The following is an 18021-nucleotide window of genomic DNA, read 5'->3' on the forward strand; positions in this document are numbered from 1 at the left end:
ATGCGTTCGTAATTATGAATGAACGTTTACAAAAATGGTTTAACTCGGCAACCTTGCTGTTTGAAATTGAGTTAACATTATTCGTTTCCCATTATGTTTAGCATTGTTTTTTTATTTTAAACGTAGATTATATCTTTATATATATTTCTTCGGTGCGTGTGTTTGTCACTGAACTCCTCCTAAACGGCTGGACCGATTTTAATGAAATTTTCTGTATACCTTCAGGTGGATTCGAGAATAGTTCAGATTTACAAATCAGCCCAGCAGATGGTCCTGTGTTTGTTTGTTTTTATTCCTACCTAAGCTGATAGCCTTGAGAGACTATTTCAACGTAACCTTAACTAGTAGGTGAGCTCACGTGGCTCAAACCTGACGACGTAGCTAACACGAACCGTAGCAAGAGCCGTGCTTCGCAGAATCTACTATCGGTTCGGAAACGCGACCCACTGAGAAGATCCGGCGAGAAACGTAGTCAGAAACTCACTAAAAAATAAATAAAATCTTACATTTTCCTAATTTGAGTTTATCTTCTTTAAAATTTAAACTTTTAATGATACCAAAACCAGCCAGATACAAAAAGTATAGCCAAAGAGATTTTATTACAAGTTCATAAATACTATAATGTAGTGTAGTGTTGGAAGGGGCAGACTTGATGCGTCTTACGATGTCGCGTCATCTCTCCCTGCTCGAGGCCATTCTACTGCACTCATTTAGGGGACCTCCCACTGCAGTTTTAATTAACGATCACGACCACTCTGTCAAGAGTGACACGACTGAGAAGAAGAAGAAGAAACACTATAATGCGAAAAGACTTTTTCCCCAACTTATTATGATTATGATAACATAGTAGTTGTGATCTCTGCAATTTTTGTAATACCTATTATTTTTAATTTTTATATGAACTAGTTTTGATGGAGTCATCATTGATAGTTACAGAAATATATATATACTAATTTAAGTTCACAACATTGTGGCACCGGCTAAAATAAGTTAATTTTCATTTAACGAACTACTAAAAAAACTATTTACTAACCTTTCTAATGTTTCTTTGGAACTCTCGCTCGCTCTAGACAAGCGTCTCTCTCTTCTTGGTACATCATCACTAGGCGATTTCTCAGGAGGTAGTTTCAATTCCTTTTCTGATCTGCTGCTCGACCTGGAATTTTTACCGTCGTCTTCCTTCTTTAGTGCCGGCTTAACTGGCGATAAGCTGCCAGCTTTTTCTGTTTTTTTCATCTCCATTTTGACTGCATTATCTTGTTTGGCCGTTTACTGAAGCAAACATAATATTTGTAGCAATAGTTGATCACATGTTATGACAATTTTATAGAGGTTCTACAGTGAATATTTAGAAGTCATCGTGGCCTAAAGAATACGACGTCCGGTACACTTACAACGAGCTTACTGGTGGTAGGACCTCATGTGAGTCCGCACGGGTAGGTAGCACCACCCGGCCTATTTCTGCCGTGAACCAGTAATGCGTTTCGGTTTGAAGGGTGGGGCAGCCGTTGTTATTAGAACTTATATCTCAAGGTGGGTGGCGCATTTACGTTGTAGATGTCTATGGGCTCCAGTAACCACTTAGCAACCAGGTGGGCTGTGAGCTCGTCCACCCATATAAGCAATAAAAAATAAAAAAAAGAACGATGCAACTGTGCCAGTGTTCGAATTCCGCAAGCAGTTACTAATTTTTCTTGAAAATGAGATTGAATGAAATTTATACAAAATAGACGTTCACAAGTGACTTTGAGGATCAAGGAATCAAATCCTGTAATACATTTAGTTATCAAACCAAAGTTGTCTTTAATTGTGATTGGCAGATGTCGCAATCAAACAAGACCAAAGGGTCACACACGAACGTTACGCATTGTTATGCGGGTTCTTAAATTTCAATTTAAAAAAAAGAAATAATTTTCAACACTGGAACGTCTCTTTAAGCATTAGGAAGAAAAAGACAAACATGTTTCACCAAACCTAGTAAAAACACTTACAGGGTAAGGATATCCCTTACTTTACCATATGACATCCCATAGCGGGTCAAGCTAGCTAAATATACCCATTATTTTGGTTAGCCGGAGATTAAAGTTTATGACCAACCCATTTATACTGATCTTTAGGGTTACCAAAATAAACGATTTTGTTTTCTTCAAAATGTGTATGGTTTGTGTATGAGAACGGTGAATATTATGCCCTTATTTTATTTAAGAAAATCTATTTACACATTAAATAAAAAAAACTTTTGTTAATTTATCGGGGGTCTGTTTCAGTTCTGTTCGAGTTTGTTCAATATTTATAATATTCCACTTATTTTGGCGATTTTCCATTAATTGGGCGACTTAAATATTCGTAAATTTCTTTGCACACTGTTTAACCTTGTTTGTTTTTCAAAGAACATTTAAGATTTTATGCTGAATTTGGAAGGGCCTTGCTTACTGAATTTAATCAGCTAAAACAAAGAAAAAAAAAGTGTGGTGGCGTGGGACACCGGATAGGAACGAAGTTCCCAATTATAAAAATATTAATTTAAAGTTCTATTCGAGGTATGAAGAAAGAGAGAGAGAGACAGAGAGAGAGAGACAGACAGACAGACAGAGAAACATGCGACGCCGCACAGCTTACAATAGCTTACTATAGCAAAAAGTGTCGTGACAACTTTTCGTAAGAATTTATAGCAACCAGTGTCGTGACATCTTTTCGTAAGAATTTTTTCCGTCTAGCGCTCTTTTACAACGTGCGATAAGGAACTTCGTTCCAAAAGTGTCGTGACAACTTTTCGTAAGAATTTATAGCAAAAAGTGTCGTGACAACTTTTCGTAAGAATTTTTTCCGTCTAGCCCCCTTTCACAACGCGCGATAAGGAACTTCGTTCCAAAACTTTTGTTGCATTGAATCATTTATTAGACCAAACATGGACCGAATCCAAACATTCCTTCACCGGCCTATAAACAAGTATTATGAGCAAAGAAGAATGTAACAAAACCGAGCCGAAATTACATTACCAAATTTTTCCTCGCATTGAAACCTTTGAAAGTTTCCGTAAACCAAATAGCCTGGAAAATTTATTATTAAGCCAGATTGAATGTTCCCACCTGGAGAGATAACGAAGTACATGTCTTTGTTGTTGTAATTGTGTATTCTACTATTAAAACTCGAACTCGCTTCGACAGTTTTAATAAGATCATTCTTGAAGCGACCAGCAGGGCTTTACTTCGTATCTTTACTGTCGGAAATACTCATAAGAAGTCTTCGCATTTTAAACCACCCTCAACATATTTACTTAATAGAAGCAGAATACCCAACAAATGTAATAAGGAATAAATATTACGAAAGTAATGTTGTTAAAATTATAAATTTCAAAATAATAATAGCTGTGACAGGTATTTCATTGTACGATTGGTTCGTGGTGGTAACACGAAGAATACGAAGCTATGATGATGTTCGTTCATTAAAAAGATTATCGATTTGAATGGAATGAATAAAGCTTTAAACGTCAAACGAATATTGACATCTCGAAAATGATGCGCTATTTTTGTTTTTCATTTTAATCGAAACATGTACCCATGGTAGGTGTTTTTTTTTATTAATAATAATAACTTTGTGCCGGAGCCGGCTGGTGTCCTGAATTATTGATAGTACGACGGCATGCCGGTGTGGTCCATTCATGTGGGATTTAGGGGGTGCGTTGAGCGTATCACATTTATTGAATCACGACTTTTTTATATAACAAAGAATGAAAAATTCAGTTTTTGTAATTTTTAGTTAGAGTTCTTCAAACGACATAATGGTTTTTTCTTGTTTTTCTTTATTGCTTAGATGGGTAGACGAGCTCACAGCCCACCTGTTAAGTTTTTACTGGTGGTAGGACCTCTTGTGAGTCCGCGCGGATGGGTACCACCACCCTGCCTTTTTCTGCCGTGAATCATTAATGCGTTTCGGTTTGAAGGGTGGGGCAGCCGTTGTAACTATACTTGAGACCTTAGAACTTGTATCTCAAGGTGGGTGGCACATTTACGTTGTGGATGTCTATGGGCTCCAGTAACCACTTAAACCCAGGTGGGCTGTGAGCTCGTCCACCCATCTAAGCAATAAAAAAAAAAGTGGTCTACTAGAGCCCATAGACATCTATAACGTAAATGCGCCGCCCTCCTTAAGATATAAGTTCTTAGGTCTCAGTATAGTTACAACGGCTACCCTACCCTTCAAATCTGCTGCAATTCTGCTTGCTTCACGGCAGAAATAGGCGGGGTGGTGGTACCTACCCGTGCGGACTCACAAGAGGTCCTACCACCAGTAAAAATTTTAGAATAAATCACTCAAAAACATTTTACCGCTCATGTCGTATACTTTAAATGTTCACGAATAAGGTTAAGGTTGGAACTGTATTAAGGACGGACGTGGTATCTTTAACGGCATCTCTAAAATCCAAACTATGCTTTCAATCTACAATTCGTTTTTCATTAGATGAACAAAAGCGTTTTCCTTCCACTTGGTGTTAAGTTATCGCCTTGGTATTAAGTGAGACTTAGAACTCATGTCTCAAGGTGGGTGGCGGCATTTACGTTGTCGATGTTCACGGGCTTTGGTGATCACTTAAAACCAGGTAGAATGTGAGCTCAGCCATCTTAGGATTAAAAAAAAACAAAAAATCTAAGGGATAGTTACTAAACAGAATGTTTGGAAATAGAAAACCAACAAACTCTAGTTTAGTATGAGTTTTTTTTATTGCCCTTGTAGGCAGACGAGGAGCATACGGCCCACCTGATGGTGAGTGGTTACCGTCGCCCATGGACTTCAGCAATTCCAGGGGCAGAGTCAAGCCGTTGCCCACCAGCCAAGCCGCTGCCCACCTAAGTTTGACTTTATACCATTTCATTCCAGATTCTGCTGTCATATCGCTATTGTCCAATGTTTGCGGCTCTGTTCACAGCAATATTCGCACTTATAATCCTAATTATTAACATCTTAGATGTTAATCTGCTAAGTACATTTGAAGTTCACATGCTGTTATATGTCATTGCTGTTTTTATTGTATCCCCTGGCTTAAATTGTGGAAATTGTGAGAATATAGACTTCAAATGCCAAAAAAACGGTTCTGTCCTAACTAGTAACCTCAGTCCGCTTTTTTTAGGTGTGTGGACGAGCTCACAGCCCACCTACAGACAAAGTAAATGCACCACCCACCTTGAGATATAAGTTCTAAGGTCTCAGTGTAGTTACAACGGCTGCCCCCCACCCTTCAAACCGAAACGCATTACTGCTTCACGGCAGAAATAGACAGGGTGGTGGTACCTACCCGTGCGGACTCACACGAGGTCCTACCACCAGTAAGTTCGTTCGTTGTAAGAGTACCGGACGTCGTATTCTTTAGGCCACAACGACTTCTAAATATTCACTGTAGAACCTCTATAAAATTGTCATAACATATAGATCAACTATTGCTACATCTTTTGTTTACCTTACAAAAATCACGTCTGTATCGCGCGATGAATTCTATTGTAGGCGAGTAGTGATACATATGTGCACGGGCATTATGCACGCTCTAGCTGAGCGTAGACGGCACAATAAGCATTAATGCTGAATGAGCCGGCTGCCCGACCGTCTGACCTACATCTTACCTGCCCTAAGCTACCGCGGACGAGGTACGTGCGCCGAATTTCATTGCTAATTAGAAATTCTTACGAAGATAGAAAAGGTCTCGATCTTTTAATGAAAAGCTTATTTTTCCGTCAGATTTGTTTTCGCGAAAAACTCCCGCTGTCTTCGGTTTTGTAAGTCTTTTTATTTGAAGGGCTTTAATATTAAGAATTTTTTTCGGCAGGTGCCTAACTTTCTACGAGGTATCCGCGCTTAGGGGGTACGCAGCCTCAAGCTTATAATGTCAAGGTATAACTCAATCTTTATAATATTTTTATAGGACTAGCGGTTTCGCCCTAAGTTAAATTTATAATTCACGAATAATGAATGGAACGCGTTTTTTTCCTTACTTACATGTGTGGATAAAAGCACAGCCTGCCCGGTGTTAAGTGATCGGAGCCCCTGGACATCAACAACGTAATTGCCGCCACCCACCTTGAGACATGAGTTCTAAGTCTTAATTTTATAGTACAAAGGTTAACTCGCCATCCAAACTGGAAACTATTATTGCTTTACGCCAGAAATAGGCAGGGTGGTGGTATCTATCCGTGCCCACAAAATCCATTTTGGATAGAATTTACGTAAAATCAGTTTCTATTGAGCGTCTACACCATAAAAAGCGTTTCTGTGAAAAGTATAGAAGTCTATTGGATAAATAGTTTTTGATATCTCGTGATGGGTGCATAGTATTTGAAGATGAATAAGTTCGAAAATTAAAATTTATTCGTCCGTGACCACAAAAACTGTAAACCATTCAAAACGTCGAAAACAATAAAATTATAGTAATAAATGCGTGGATGAAATCGTAAAAACCGTTTTAATTATATATTTAATTATTTTACTGGTGGTAGGACCTCTTGTGAGTCCGCGCGGGTAGGTACCACCACCCTGCCTATTTCTGCCGTGAAGCACTAATGCGTTTCGGTTCGAAGGGTAGGGCAGCCGTTGTAACTATACTTGAGACCTTAGAACTTATATCTCAAGATGGGTGGCGCATTTACGTTGAAGATGTCTATGGGCTCCAGTAACCACTTAACACCAGGTGGGCTGTGAGCTCGTGAACCCATCAAAGCAATAAAAAAAATCTGCGATACGGGATGTTACTAAATTTTAATTTTTATTACAACATTTAAAACGAGAACTTTTAGTAATATAATGTTAAGCAGTCGTGTTTTCTTCTTGAATTAGTTCGAGAATTTGCACATACGTAAGTCGCTAAGGGTCATGTTAAAGTCACAGCCCACTGAGTTTCTCGCCGGATCTTCTCAGTTGGTCGCGATGTCGATTCAGTGGCAGATTCGGCGAAACACTGCTTTTGCTAGGGCTAGTGCTATCAAATTCTCTTAGGTTGAACCCGTGAGCTCACCTACCCGTCGGGATTAGCTTGAATAGCCCCTTAGGCTGGTGGTAGGACCAGTGAATAGGTAGGGAAAAAGTTAAGATCAAAACGCAAAACGTTAACCCGTAAGATTGGTTCACTGAATATCAAGTTTATTTCGGACGGTAGAGTGGTAGTGCGATAATGTATGATAGGTTAAATGTATTTCGAGTGGTCGCTTTGTTCGAGCACTTACAAATAATCTCTGTTTATGTTTGAGCTCGAATTATAAGAACTAATTGCACGCACTTGTTAAATCGGCTAGCTGGCATTGAGAAAGAAACTGTTTGCATATAAACAGGAGGGCTTGTGAAGTACCCACGCAATATTCTGAAATGTTTTCTCTGTTTATGTGTATGAATATTTATCCTTGTTACGCTGAAATTATGCTATTTCTTAAGAACAGATTAATTTACAGTCTAAGATACTTTAATTGTCAAATTTTGATCGCACAGAATCATCATTATCCTGCCCTTCTCCCAGTCACCTGGGGTCGGCGCAACATGTTTTCTCCTTCCATACTCTTCTATCATATACTACCATTTCTTCGCTCACTCCCCTCTTACCCATATCGTCTTTCACGCAATCCATCCATTTAGGTCTACCTCTTCCTCTATATCTTTCCACATTCATAGTTAACACTGTCTTACCAACCTCATTTTCATTTCGTCTCATCACATGTCCATACCATCCCAAACGCGCACTTGTCAGCTTCTCTGTCACAGGTGCCACTTTCAGACTTCCTCTAACATATTCGATTCGATCGCACAGAATATTAGTTTTAATTAAGCTATGTACCTCATGTGACATGTCATGTCGGATTATAATTAGTGCAGTCTGTTAGCACGTGATTTGAGTAACGCCATCTGTTTAATCAAAGTACATGTTTAGATTATTGCGCATAAGTTGACTTTGTGTTGGCATATATTGGGTTTGCCGACATTATGAAAGATTGTGTTTTATTGTTTACGCCAAAAACAAATATCATTAAGAACTTACCAACGGAAGCTAAAAAATAACCGTTTTTTTACCTAATTACGATAATTTAAGTGTTTTAATATATTGGGTGTTAGGAGACCGCTTCTGAAAACGAAGACAGACGATAGTACTAATGATACCTTTGTTTAAAATTATTATTTGAAACTAGCTGACCCGGCAGACTTCGTAGTGCTCAATCGATAAATAATAGACCTCAACTTTTGTATAAAATAAACTTAAAACAAACAAGAGGAATACGTCCAACGGGGGACACATCAAAGGAAAAACAAAATTGTTATTTTTATTTAATTCCGAACATTTTCATATTTACCTACCATTTAAACCTTCTCTGGATTTCCACAAATAATTCAAGACCAAAATTATCCAAATCGGACCAGCCGTTCTCGAGTTTTAGCGAGACTAACGAACAGAATTTAATTTTTATATATATAAGATACAAAATTTATGTTTCCTTGGAAAATCGCTTGCCCAACCTTATTAGTAACCCAATATTATAGAGATAGACAGTACCTACATTATAATATCGTGTTTAAATTTTATTTGTACTCTTCAAAGTAAGGTAATGTACTCGTATTATCCGAGAGCTTATATCAAAATACATTCACAAATGTATGGCTTGCGGCTTTCTTATTTTTATATACATTGACAAAGTAAATTACGTATTCAAATAATGTTCTATATAATTATGGTAGTCGGTGTTTGAAATCGAGTTACAAACAAAGCTAATACGAATATTCTCATACGAAAGGTTATCCTTTTGATAAAAAGATATACGTTTATTACTAATAAACAAATTATGTTAATTAAGACATGTTAAATCTAATTTATTTATTATTTATTCATTTCATTATATTTTATTTATTTCTCGTTTATGATCGATTAGATAGCAATTTTTTTCAGTTAATTCCGATTTGCCGATTTTCTCGGCGATATCTGTCGGATGCAATATACATTCTGTCGATCTCGTTAAATACTTATTTCAATATATATATACATATATTAATGTGTACTCAACTATTCACTGTCACTCAACTCTCACTATAGTTTGTTTTCATAGAACATGATATTCAATTAAGAACAGTATGTATTTGTTTCAAAATACACTATCGATAGATTAAAATGCTTCGTGTTTCATTAGTGCTCTGTCAATATCCGGCTTATCTGTACAAAACGTGACGTTTCCATGAATTCAATGGGTACGCAGTTTATTAAAATGTTACCACGGACAGTCAAATAAATCGAAAGACTCTGTATTGTAAAGAAAATAACTTAATCCGGCGTTGTGGTACGTCTTCTTCTTTTTCTCCATCTTACCTCACTAGGTGGGGTCGGCACAGCTAATTTTTCTCTTCCATTCTCTTCTATCAGCCGTCTTTTTTTTTATTGTCCTTGTAGGCAGACGCGCACACGGCCCACCTGATGGTGAGTGGTTACCGTCGCCCAAGGACTTCAGCAATACCAGGGGCAGAGCCGAGCCGCTGCCTACCGCTTAATACTCTCCACAAGCCTCGTTTGAAGAAGGACATGTCACGGCACTCGGGAAACATCGTGGAGGGGAACTCATTCCATAGCCGGATGGTACGTGGCAAAAAAGACCTCTGGAAACGCACTGTGGATGACCGCAATGGCTCCAGGTAGTATGGATGAACTCTACTCCGGTGGCGGGCGGTCATCTCAACACTCACTCCTCTCTCTCTCATATCGTCATTCACACACTCCATCCATGTCTTCTTCGGTTGACTTCTTCCCCTTCTACCTGGCACTACCATTTCCATAACTCTCCTAGTCACATGCATCTTCTCTCTACGCATCACAATGACATGTCCATACCACGCTAACCATCCGCTCTTTAATTTGTTGATTACCGGGGCTACTTTCACACTTCCTCTTATATACTCATTCTTTATCTTGTCCACTGCACCCGGCCCGGACGGCGTGCATGGCCGGGTTTGGGCCTTGGCTCTTGGTGCCCTAGGGGACCGACTCTTGAGGCTTTACAACTCCTGCCTCGAGTCGGGACGGTTTCCTTCATCGTGGAGGACGGGCAGACTCGTGCTGTTGAGAAAGGAGGGGCGCCCGGCGGATACTGCCACCGGGTACCGTCCCATCGTGTTGCTGGATGAGGTGGGCAAGCTGCTGGAACGCATTCTGGCGGCCCGCATCATCCAGCATCTGGTCAGGGTGGGACCCGATCTGTCGGCGGAGCAGTATGGCTTCCGAGAGGGCCGCTCAACGGTAGACGCGATCCTTCGCGTGCGGGCCCTCTCGGAGGAGGCCGTCTCCAGGGGTGGGGTGGCTTTGGCGGTGTCTCTCGACATCGCCAATGCGTTTAACACCCTGCCCTGGTCCGTGATAGGGGGGGGGGCGCTGGAACGACACGGAGTGCCCCCCTACCTTCGCCGGCTGGTGGGTTCCTACTTGGAGGACAGATCGGTCACGTGTACCGGACACGGTGGGATCGTGCACCGGTTCCCGGTCGTGCGCGGTGTTCCACAGGGGTCGGTGCTCGGCCCCCTTTTGTGGAATATCGGGTATGACTGGGTACTGAGGGGTGCCCTCCTCCCGGGCCTAAGCGTAATCTGTTACGCAGACGACACGTTGGTCGTGGCCCGGGGGGGGAGTTTTGCTGAGTCTGCTCGTCTTGCTACCGCTGGGGTGGCGCATGTCGTCGGCAAAATCAGGAGATTGGGCCTCGACGTGGCGCTCAGTAAATCCGAGGCCATGTGGTTCCACAGGCCCCGGAGAGTGCCACCTGTCGATGCCCATATCGTGGTTGGAGGCGTCCGGATTGGGGTCGGGGTGCAGTTGAAGTACCTCGGCCTCATTCTGGACAGTCGTTGGACCTTCCGTGCTCACTTTCAGCACCTGGTCCCTCGTTTGTTGGGGGTGGCCGGTGCGTTAAGCCGGCTTCTGCCCAACGTCGGGGGGCCTGACCGGGTGACGCGCCGTCTCTATACGGGGGTGGTGCAATCAATGGCCCTATACGGGGCGCCTGTGTGGGGCCAGTCCCTGGCCGCGGGGGTGGCGAAGCTGCTGCAACGGCCGCAACGCACCATCGCGGTCAGAGTCATCCGTGGTTATCGCACCATCTCCTTTGAGGCGGCGTGTGTACTGGCTGGGACGCCGCCTTGGGTTCTGGAAGCGGAGGCGCTCGCCGCTGACTATCAGTGGCGGGCTGACCATCGCGCCCGGGGCGTGGCGCGTCCCAGCCACAGTGTGGTCAGAGCGCGGAGGGCCCAATCTCGGCGGTCCGTGCTGGAGTCATGGTCCAGACGGCTGGCTGATCCTTCGGCTGGTCGTAGGACCGTCGAGGCGATTCACCCGGTCCTTGTGGATTGGGTGAATCGTGATAGAGGACGCCTCACTTTCCGGCTCACGCAGGTGCTCACTGGGCATGGTTGCTTCGGTGAGTTCCTGCACCAGATCAGAGCCGAGCCGACGGCAGAGTGCCACCATTGTGATTGCGACTTGGACACGGCAGAGCATACGCTCGTCGCCTGCCCCGCATGGGAGGGGTGGCGCCGTGTCCTCGTCGCAAAAGTAGGAAACGACTTGTCGTTGCCGAGTGTTGTGGCATCGATGCTCGGCGACGACGAGTCGTGGAAGGCGATGCTCGACTTCTGCGAGTGCACCATCTCGCAGAAGGAGGCGGCGGGGCACGTTAGAGACGCGCAAGCCCGCCGCCGTCGAGCGGGGGCCAGGGAGGCGGATCTCACCCAAGCCCTGGCCCTCTAAGTGTTTCGGGTCCCCCTCATATGTCGGTCTGGGGACCGGCGAGGGGGGCCTAAGAAGACGTCGTGCAAGCTGCTCTGCACGCGTTTTACGCAAGAGCATCCGGGTGATGGAAGGCCGGCTATCCTCGACCCACGCTGGTTCTGACCCAGCGGGGTATTCCGTAGGATAGCTCACTCTAACCGGCGCCATCTAGGCGGGCTCCGGATAGCCTGCCGACCGAGAGGGCTGGTGGTCGTTCACTTTCCCCCCTTTGCCTCTTCATGAGTTCTGTCTCATGCGAGGTTTGGACGTTGGTTGTTGAGCGACAGGAGGTTTTAGTCAGTTCGACTCTGACATGCCCCGCCCTCTATCCCCAGTGGAGGGCGGAAGTCCGGCGATTTCCTCCTGACCAAAAAAAAAAAAAAAAAGCATTTGGAATACCCTCATAGCGAAGATGAATTTGTTGCTTGGAGGATAAGACGCCTGGTGCACTCGTATCAAACGTAGAGACTTTGCCAGTCTTCAAATACCGGTAGGTTTCAATTTTGCTTAAGGAATATCTGCGTACTTAAAACACGTGCTCATAAATGACAAAGAAACAATAAAATCGTCCAATAACAATACTCAAACCAGCAAAATTTTGTTAATATGCGTTATGAGGAATCTAAAATCGTGACTGAAGATCACGGATATTGAATTTGAATGCCACTGTTCACTCTGAGACACGAGATCAAAATATCAATTGTTTTGTATTGACTCTCAATACTCTGGTAACGGTACTAACAGTATAAGATTTGTGAGTAAGCTACGTCGACGGCCGATCGCTTTACCGAAAGCAAAGAACGTCGCCCTTCGCTTCTCAATTTAGGGACACCAAAAATATGGTTGTGGACATTGAGTTCAGTATGTTTTCCTAAGCACTATTCGTGGCCCGTATGTATTCCTCTTTGGGCCTCTAAATTAGTAAACTCCACGAGAAAAGTAAATCTGTTGAGCGTTTGTAACGTGGTCCTGTATTACATAAATTTGTCATGAGTTATTCATGTTTGCATGCGACGTATGCAACACCAGGGACCTCTGTAAACAGACACGAGCTTGTGAAAAATGGGATGTCGTTTTACACTTAATATTAATGTTCACGAATGACTGAATATAACTAAACTGTGCAGTTGCCGGACGTTTTGTGAAGCTAGGATAGCCCGTCGAGGCTACTAGCGTAACACACATAAATTAGTTATAGATAAGCAACTCAACACCTAACAAAAATGTTCTGCCTATTTCTGCCGTGAAGCAGTAATACGTTTCGGTTTGAAGGGTGGGACAGCCGTTGTAACTATACTGAGACCTTAGAACTGATATCTCAAGGTGGGTGGCGCATTTACGCTGTGGATGTTTATGGGCTCCAGTAACTACTTAACACCAAGTGGGCTGTGAGGTCGTACATCCATAAAAGAAATAAAAAAAATTTTTTAGCATTCCTTTTAAAATCACTAAATTGTAGGTTTATTGTTAGAAAAAATGTTATCACGGATAGAGCAGAAGTAGGTGCGGGACATGTCAAGCGGGACATGTTAAGCGGGACATGTCATGTGAATGTATTAATTCCATTCTTCATTCATATTTTATCGCACTCCGTAATACTTAGGAACTAGGGTAAAAGGTTTTTTAATTTTCGTAATGCCTGACTCTGGTTCGAATGCTAATTATGTTTTCGATGTTTTGATGGTAAATTTCTAGGGACGCAAAGAAGACAATTTTAAAGTTTCAACAAGAATTATGGGTTGTAAAAACACCTTTTTTAGTGACCACATTTCGCGGGCATATTTTCAAGTCATTATTTTTATAGAACGTGATATATTTAACTAGAAGAACTTGATTATATTCCCAAGCATTTGAAGGAATCTTGTTTAGTCTGCAACTACGCTTGCATTAGATCTTTGAAAATTATTCGCGATTTGTGTACTGTAGAAAAATCACTCATATTGATTTGTTGCTTACTTGCCAAATTTCAATGCTTTTAAAACACTGAATTTTTTTTTTTATAGCTTAGATGGTTGGACGAGCTCACAGCCCACCTGGTGTTAAGTGGTTACTGGAGCCCATAGACATCCACAACGTAAATGCGCCACCCACCTTGAGATATAAGTTCTAAGGTCTCAGTATAGTTACAACGGCTACCCCACCCTTCAAACCGAAACGCATTACTGCTTCACGGCAGAAATAGGCAGGGCGGAGGTGCCCATCCGCGCGGACTCACAAGAGGTCCTACCACTAGTAAAAAAATGAATGAATGGTGGTAAAGTAAGGTAAGTGGTAAAATATGGGCTCCATTGCACGGAGCTGATATTGAAAGGATTGTCATGACGACATCGACTGGGACATCGTCCTTTAATTATATACTTATATTACTTTGTAATGTTTGTTCTTTCGACCCCGCCATTAAGAAACAGTTTGTTTTGAAGTTACATGTACGTATTATACACAATTTTAAAAGGGGCATGTTTAATTTAAGTTATACTTACTAGGACAGTGTGTAAAGAGATCGTTTCCCAAAGTCGAAACGAGAACTGAAGTTAATGTGAAAGAAAATTCGTTTAGTAATTCTAAATACATAATACTTTTCGTTGAAATTTCGTGACCGCACGATGGTATGCAAAGTGAGTTGGGAAATCTTTTTTTTTCTTTTTTTTGGCAATCCGTTTACGATACCCGATCCAGGCGGATAAGAGAGCAGGCTATGTCAGATTTGGGTGCCCACAGAGAAAAAGGGGATAAGAGGCAGAACAAGGGTCTTTAACTTCTTTCAATTCCCCCCAGGAGTCTGCGTAATCAATCGACTCGATAGGTAAAAACAGAGAGGTGTTATAGAATTGTTTTAACATACCACACAACTACTATAGTATGTTGCAATTTTTTTATTTATTTCTCCGAATAGATGCTTTGAACAAAAATGATACGTGGGTTGGTAATTTTTGTATCTATTATATTTTAAAGGGTGTTATAGCCAGTTTATTGCATTGCATCACTCTTTATATGTTTTCTGAAAGTGCCGAACAACATGAAACATCTTCAGGAGTGCTCACGAATGAGGAGACTAGGTATATCTGTATTTCAGTAACATTATCTGCCGCTATCTTTCTGCTTCATAAAATTTATAAAGTTAAAACTTCTATACCCGAATTATTAAATATTATATATTAATAAATATTATACCCGAAAAAAAATTTGTTATTTTAACTTTGTAAAATCGTAACAGTAGCGATTATTTATTCAAAACAGAGCCAAACCTCAACTCAGAGTGAAAAAGTTATTTGACGTCCAGTTTTAATATGCTACACCAAATCGCTTGTATAAAGTCTTCATTTTTAAGTCCGTATAGAGTTTGTAGTCAGCTCCAGACAGAGCAAATGACAGATAGGATTGATTTAACGGCCGTCTGGTGTAGTTGTAAGTGACACGGTCACTACACAAGGAGGTCGCGGGTTCCAATCCCGCCAAGGGAAGATATTTGTATGATAAATATAAATGTCTTTTCAAGGGTTAGGGATGTATATTAAATATATGTATGTGTATAATAAAAATCTTACATTTATTTCCGTTATCTGGTACCTGTAACACAAGTTCTTTACGAACTTAGCACGGGACCAGTTAACGTGGCGTGATTGTTAGTAAATATTTATTTATTTATTATTCAACTGATAATTAATGATTATTTAAAATTAATTTGAAATTAATTTGTTATGCCTAAATCGTTATAGTCCTGGTCCGACCAGATCCGCACCGCTCTTGATTCCACGTTTCACAACGCCCTCCACACCGCCAGAGACAAGAATGGATGGAAAAAGATCGTGCGTGCGAAGGTGATACAAAAGGGTGGTCACGACCCTCAGCAATGAGGAATACGACGCAAGGAGGAAATCGTTATAATATTTTAATTACAAGCATAGCTTAGACAATTAAGACGACTTAAGCTGCGCTAATACCAGTGTAGCAAGTTATAGTTGAAGCCTCTTATATCATGATGAATAATATTATTGAATGTGTTATGGAAACTTAGAAAGGACTATGAAATGATTATATCAAGAACGGCAACTCGACTTAAGATTTAATGAATCTTAGTGAAGTTTTTGATGTCAATAGCAGTAATGACTGAACCATGATAAGTATTATTGTTAGATTTCACATCGCTACAACCTGGAACCATTGTGTTCGTCACGGCTTCTTACAACAAAAACACGCTTTCAGATATTATTTTTAAAAGGTACCCGGTACAACGCTGCGTAGTTAATTTCTCTCCAAAGCGCAGGACATAGCACCCCCGCTAATTTCGCTAAAAAGTTTCCAGATATTTACCTCAGAACTTAAATAAGCCTAGTTTTCTTCACGATACGAGTGGAATTTCTATATTCCTCACTGGGACTTTTCGTTTGAATATATAAGCAATTATTTAACAATCAAACTATATTGGATAACGCATTTAAAATTAATAAACGTTCTACGAAATTCATATGCAATTTACTCAATCGAATGAGGTGTTAATTATTCTGCTTAAGGGTCTGTGTTTTCGATGGCAATATCGACTAGAGAACGTTTGTGTTGTTAAGACCGCTGCCAGTATTCAGGAGAACACGGTGAATATGCTGATCTTATAGCGCGGATATATTTAACGAGTATGCTTTTAAGTTCCTTTGTTTTCAGCTTTATATATGTAAAGAAAAACCTTCATAGTCTAAAACTCTTTAGTTTTCTAAAAATGATTTTTCTTATATGTCATTCAGTGTAGTTTGACATTCAGTAAAAAGAAAGTTCAGTTTTATTTTTTATTTTTATTGATTATATATGTGGACGAGCTCACAGCCCACCTGGTGTTAGTGGTTACTGGAACCCATAGACATCTACAACGAACGTAAATGCGCCACACACCTTTAGATATAAGTTCTAAGATCTCAGTATAGTTACAACGGCTGCCCCGCCCTTCAAACCGAAACGCATTACTGCTTCACGGCAGAAATAGGCAGGGCGGTGGTACCTACCCGCGCGGACTCACAGCAGGTCCTACCACCAGTAATTACGCAAATTATAATTTTGCGGGTTTCACTTTTATTACACGATGTTATTCCTTCACCGTGGAAGTCAATCGTGAACATTTGTTGAGTACGTATTTCATTAGAAAAATTGGTACCCGCCTGCGGGATTCGAACACCGGTGCATCACTTCAACACGAATGCACCGAACGTCTTATCTTTTAGGCCACGACGACTTCATAACTTCACTTCGACTTCAGTTTGTTTAAAAATATTAATTTTGTTAGATTAAGGGCTTTAAACGTTGTTTTCTCATTGTACATATTATAACAGAAAACGCAATTAAGTCTTTTATTGTTTATTTATTCTGGAGTACCCAATATCATTATAGGTATATACTTTTAGATGACTTAATGAGTTCCCAGTCCACGGGGCGTTTAATGGTTACCTGAGCTAATAGACACCATAATGTGAGCCCACCTTGAGACATGAGACAAAAGTCTCAATTGTACGGTGTAATGGTTGTCCCGCCCTTCAAGCCGTCTCGTGCTAGAAATAGGCAGGTTGATGGCACCCGAGGGCTATAATACATCCTACCACCTATTGAAGATTGGAATATGATACTTTCGTGTACTTTTTTTTATTTCCATAATAATATGATATCTGAAAATATTAAAGATTTTTTTATGGGCTCGGAAGCGTGTATTTCATTAACTATTCAGCCTAAATATTTACATATTCTTAGATAATTAGACATAGATTTTGACATTTTAAATAGTTTTAAATTAAAAGTTTCCCTGCCTGCTGTATTTATTTATAAACCGCTTGTTGTAATTTTTAGATTAAGGCAATCTGAAATACGTTAGCCTTAAACAAGACTTCCAGAAGTATAATCCTATCCTATACCTATCTTTTAAAAGGGTTTACCGATCAATATTTGTTTCGTATATAAATTGATGTTCACAATAAATATCAAATTGTTTATTTAACAAAAAATATCTAATCAGAACGCTCGTGTACGTAGAACCGTTTTTATACACCGACACGGTAAGAAAAGACTATCAGCTACGATATACCGGTATCGTGTCGGATCAAAGGCGCTTAGTATTATTACGCCGGTAAGAGTAACGCCACCTATCGCCGAATAGTCGAACGAATATCGAAGGGTCTAGTAGCACCTAGAGCGCTCGAGAAGTACAACGCCATCTATTGCCAGATAGCGGAAACAATACTAGAGATGTGTGGAACATTCTCGATAATTCTAGGGATGTG

General features: G+C 40.9%; 1 protein-coding gene across 1 annotated transcript in view; it reads right to left on the reverse strand.

Annotated features, from left to right (window-relative positions):
• Positions 1-18021, reverse strand: part of LOC114249525 (uncharacterized) — an 83272-nt gene that overhangs the window by 38090 nt on the left and 27161 nt on the right. Inside the window, exon 2 of the mRNA XM_028183132.2 lies at positions 1034-1272. Within this exon, the coding sequence (XP_028038933.2) occupies positions 1034-1242 (209 nt within the window). The 5' untranslated portion in view covers positions 1243-1272. The remainder of the gene's footprint in view (positions 1-1033; positions 1273-18021) is intronic.

Source organism: Bombyx mandarina, chromosome 07 (assembly GCF_030267445.1).
Source record: "Bombyx mandarina strain Sakado chromosome 07, ASM3026744v2".
Lineage (NCBI taxonomy): Eukaryota > Metazoa > Arthropoda > Insecta > Lepidoptera > Bombycidae > Bombyx > Bombyx mandarina.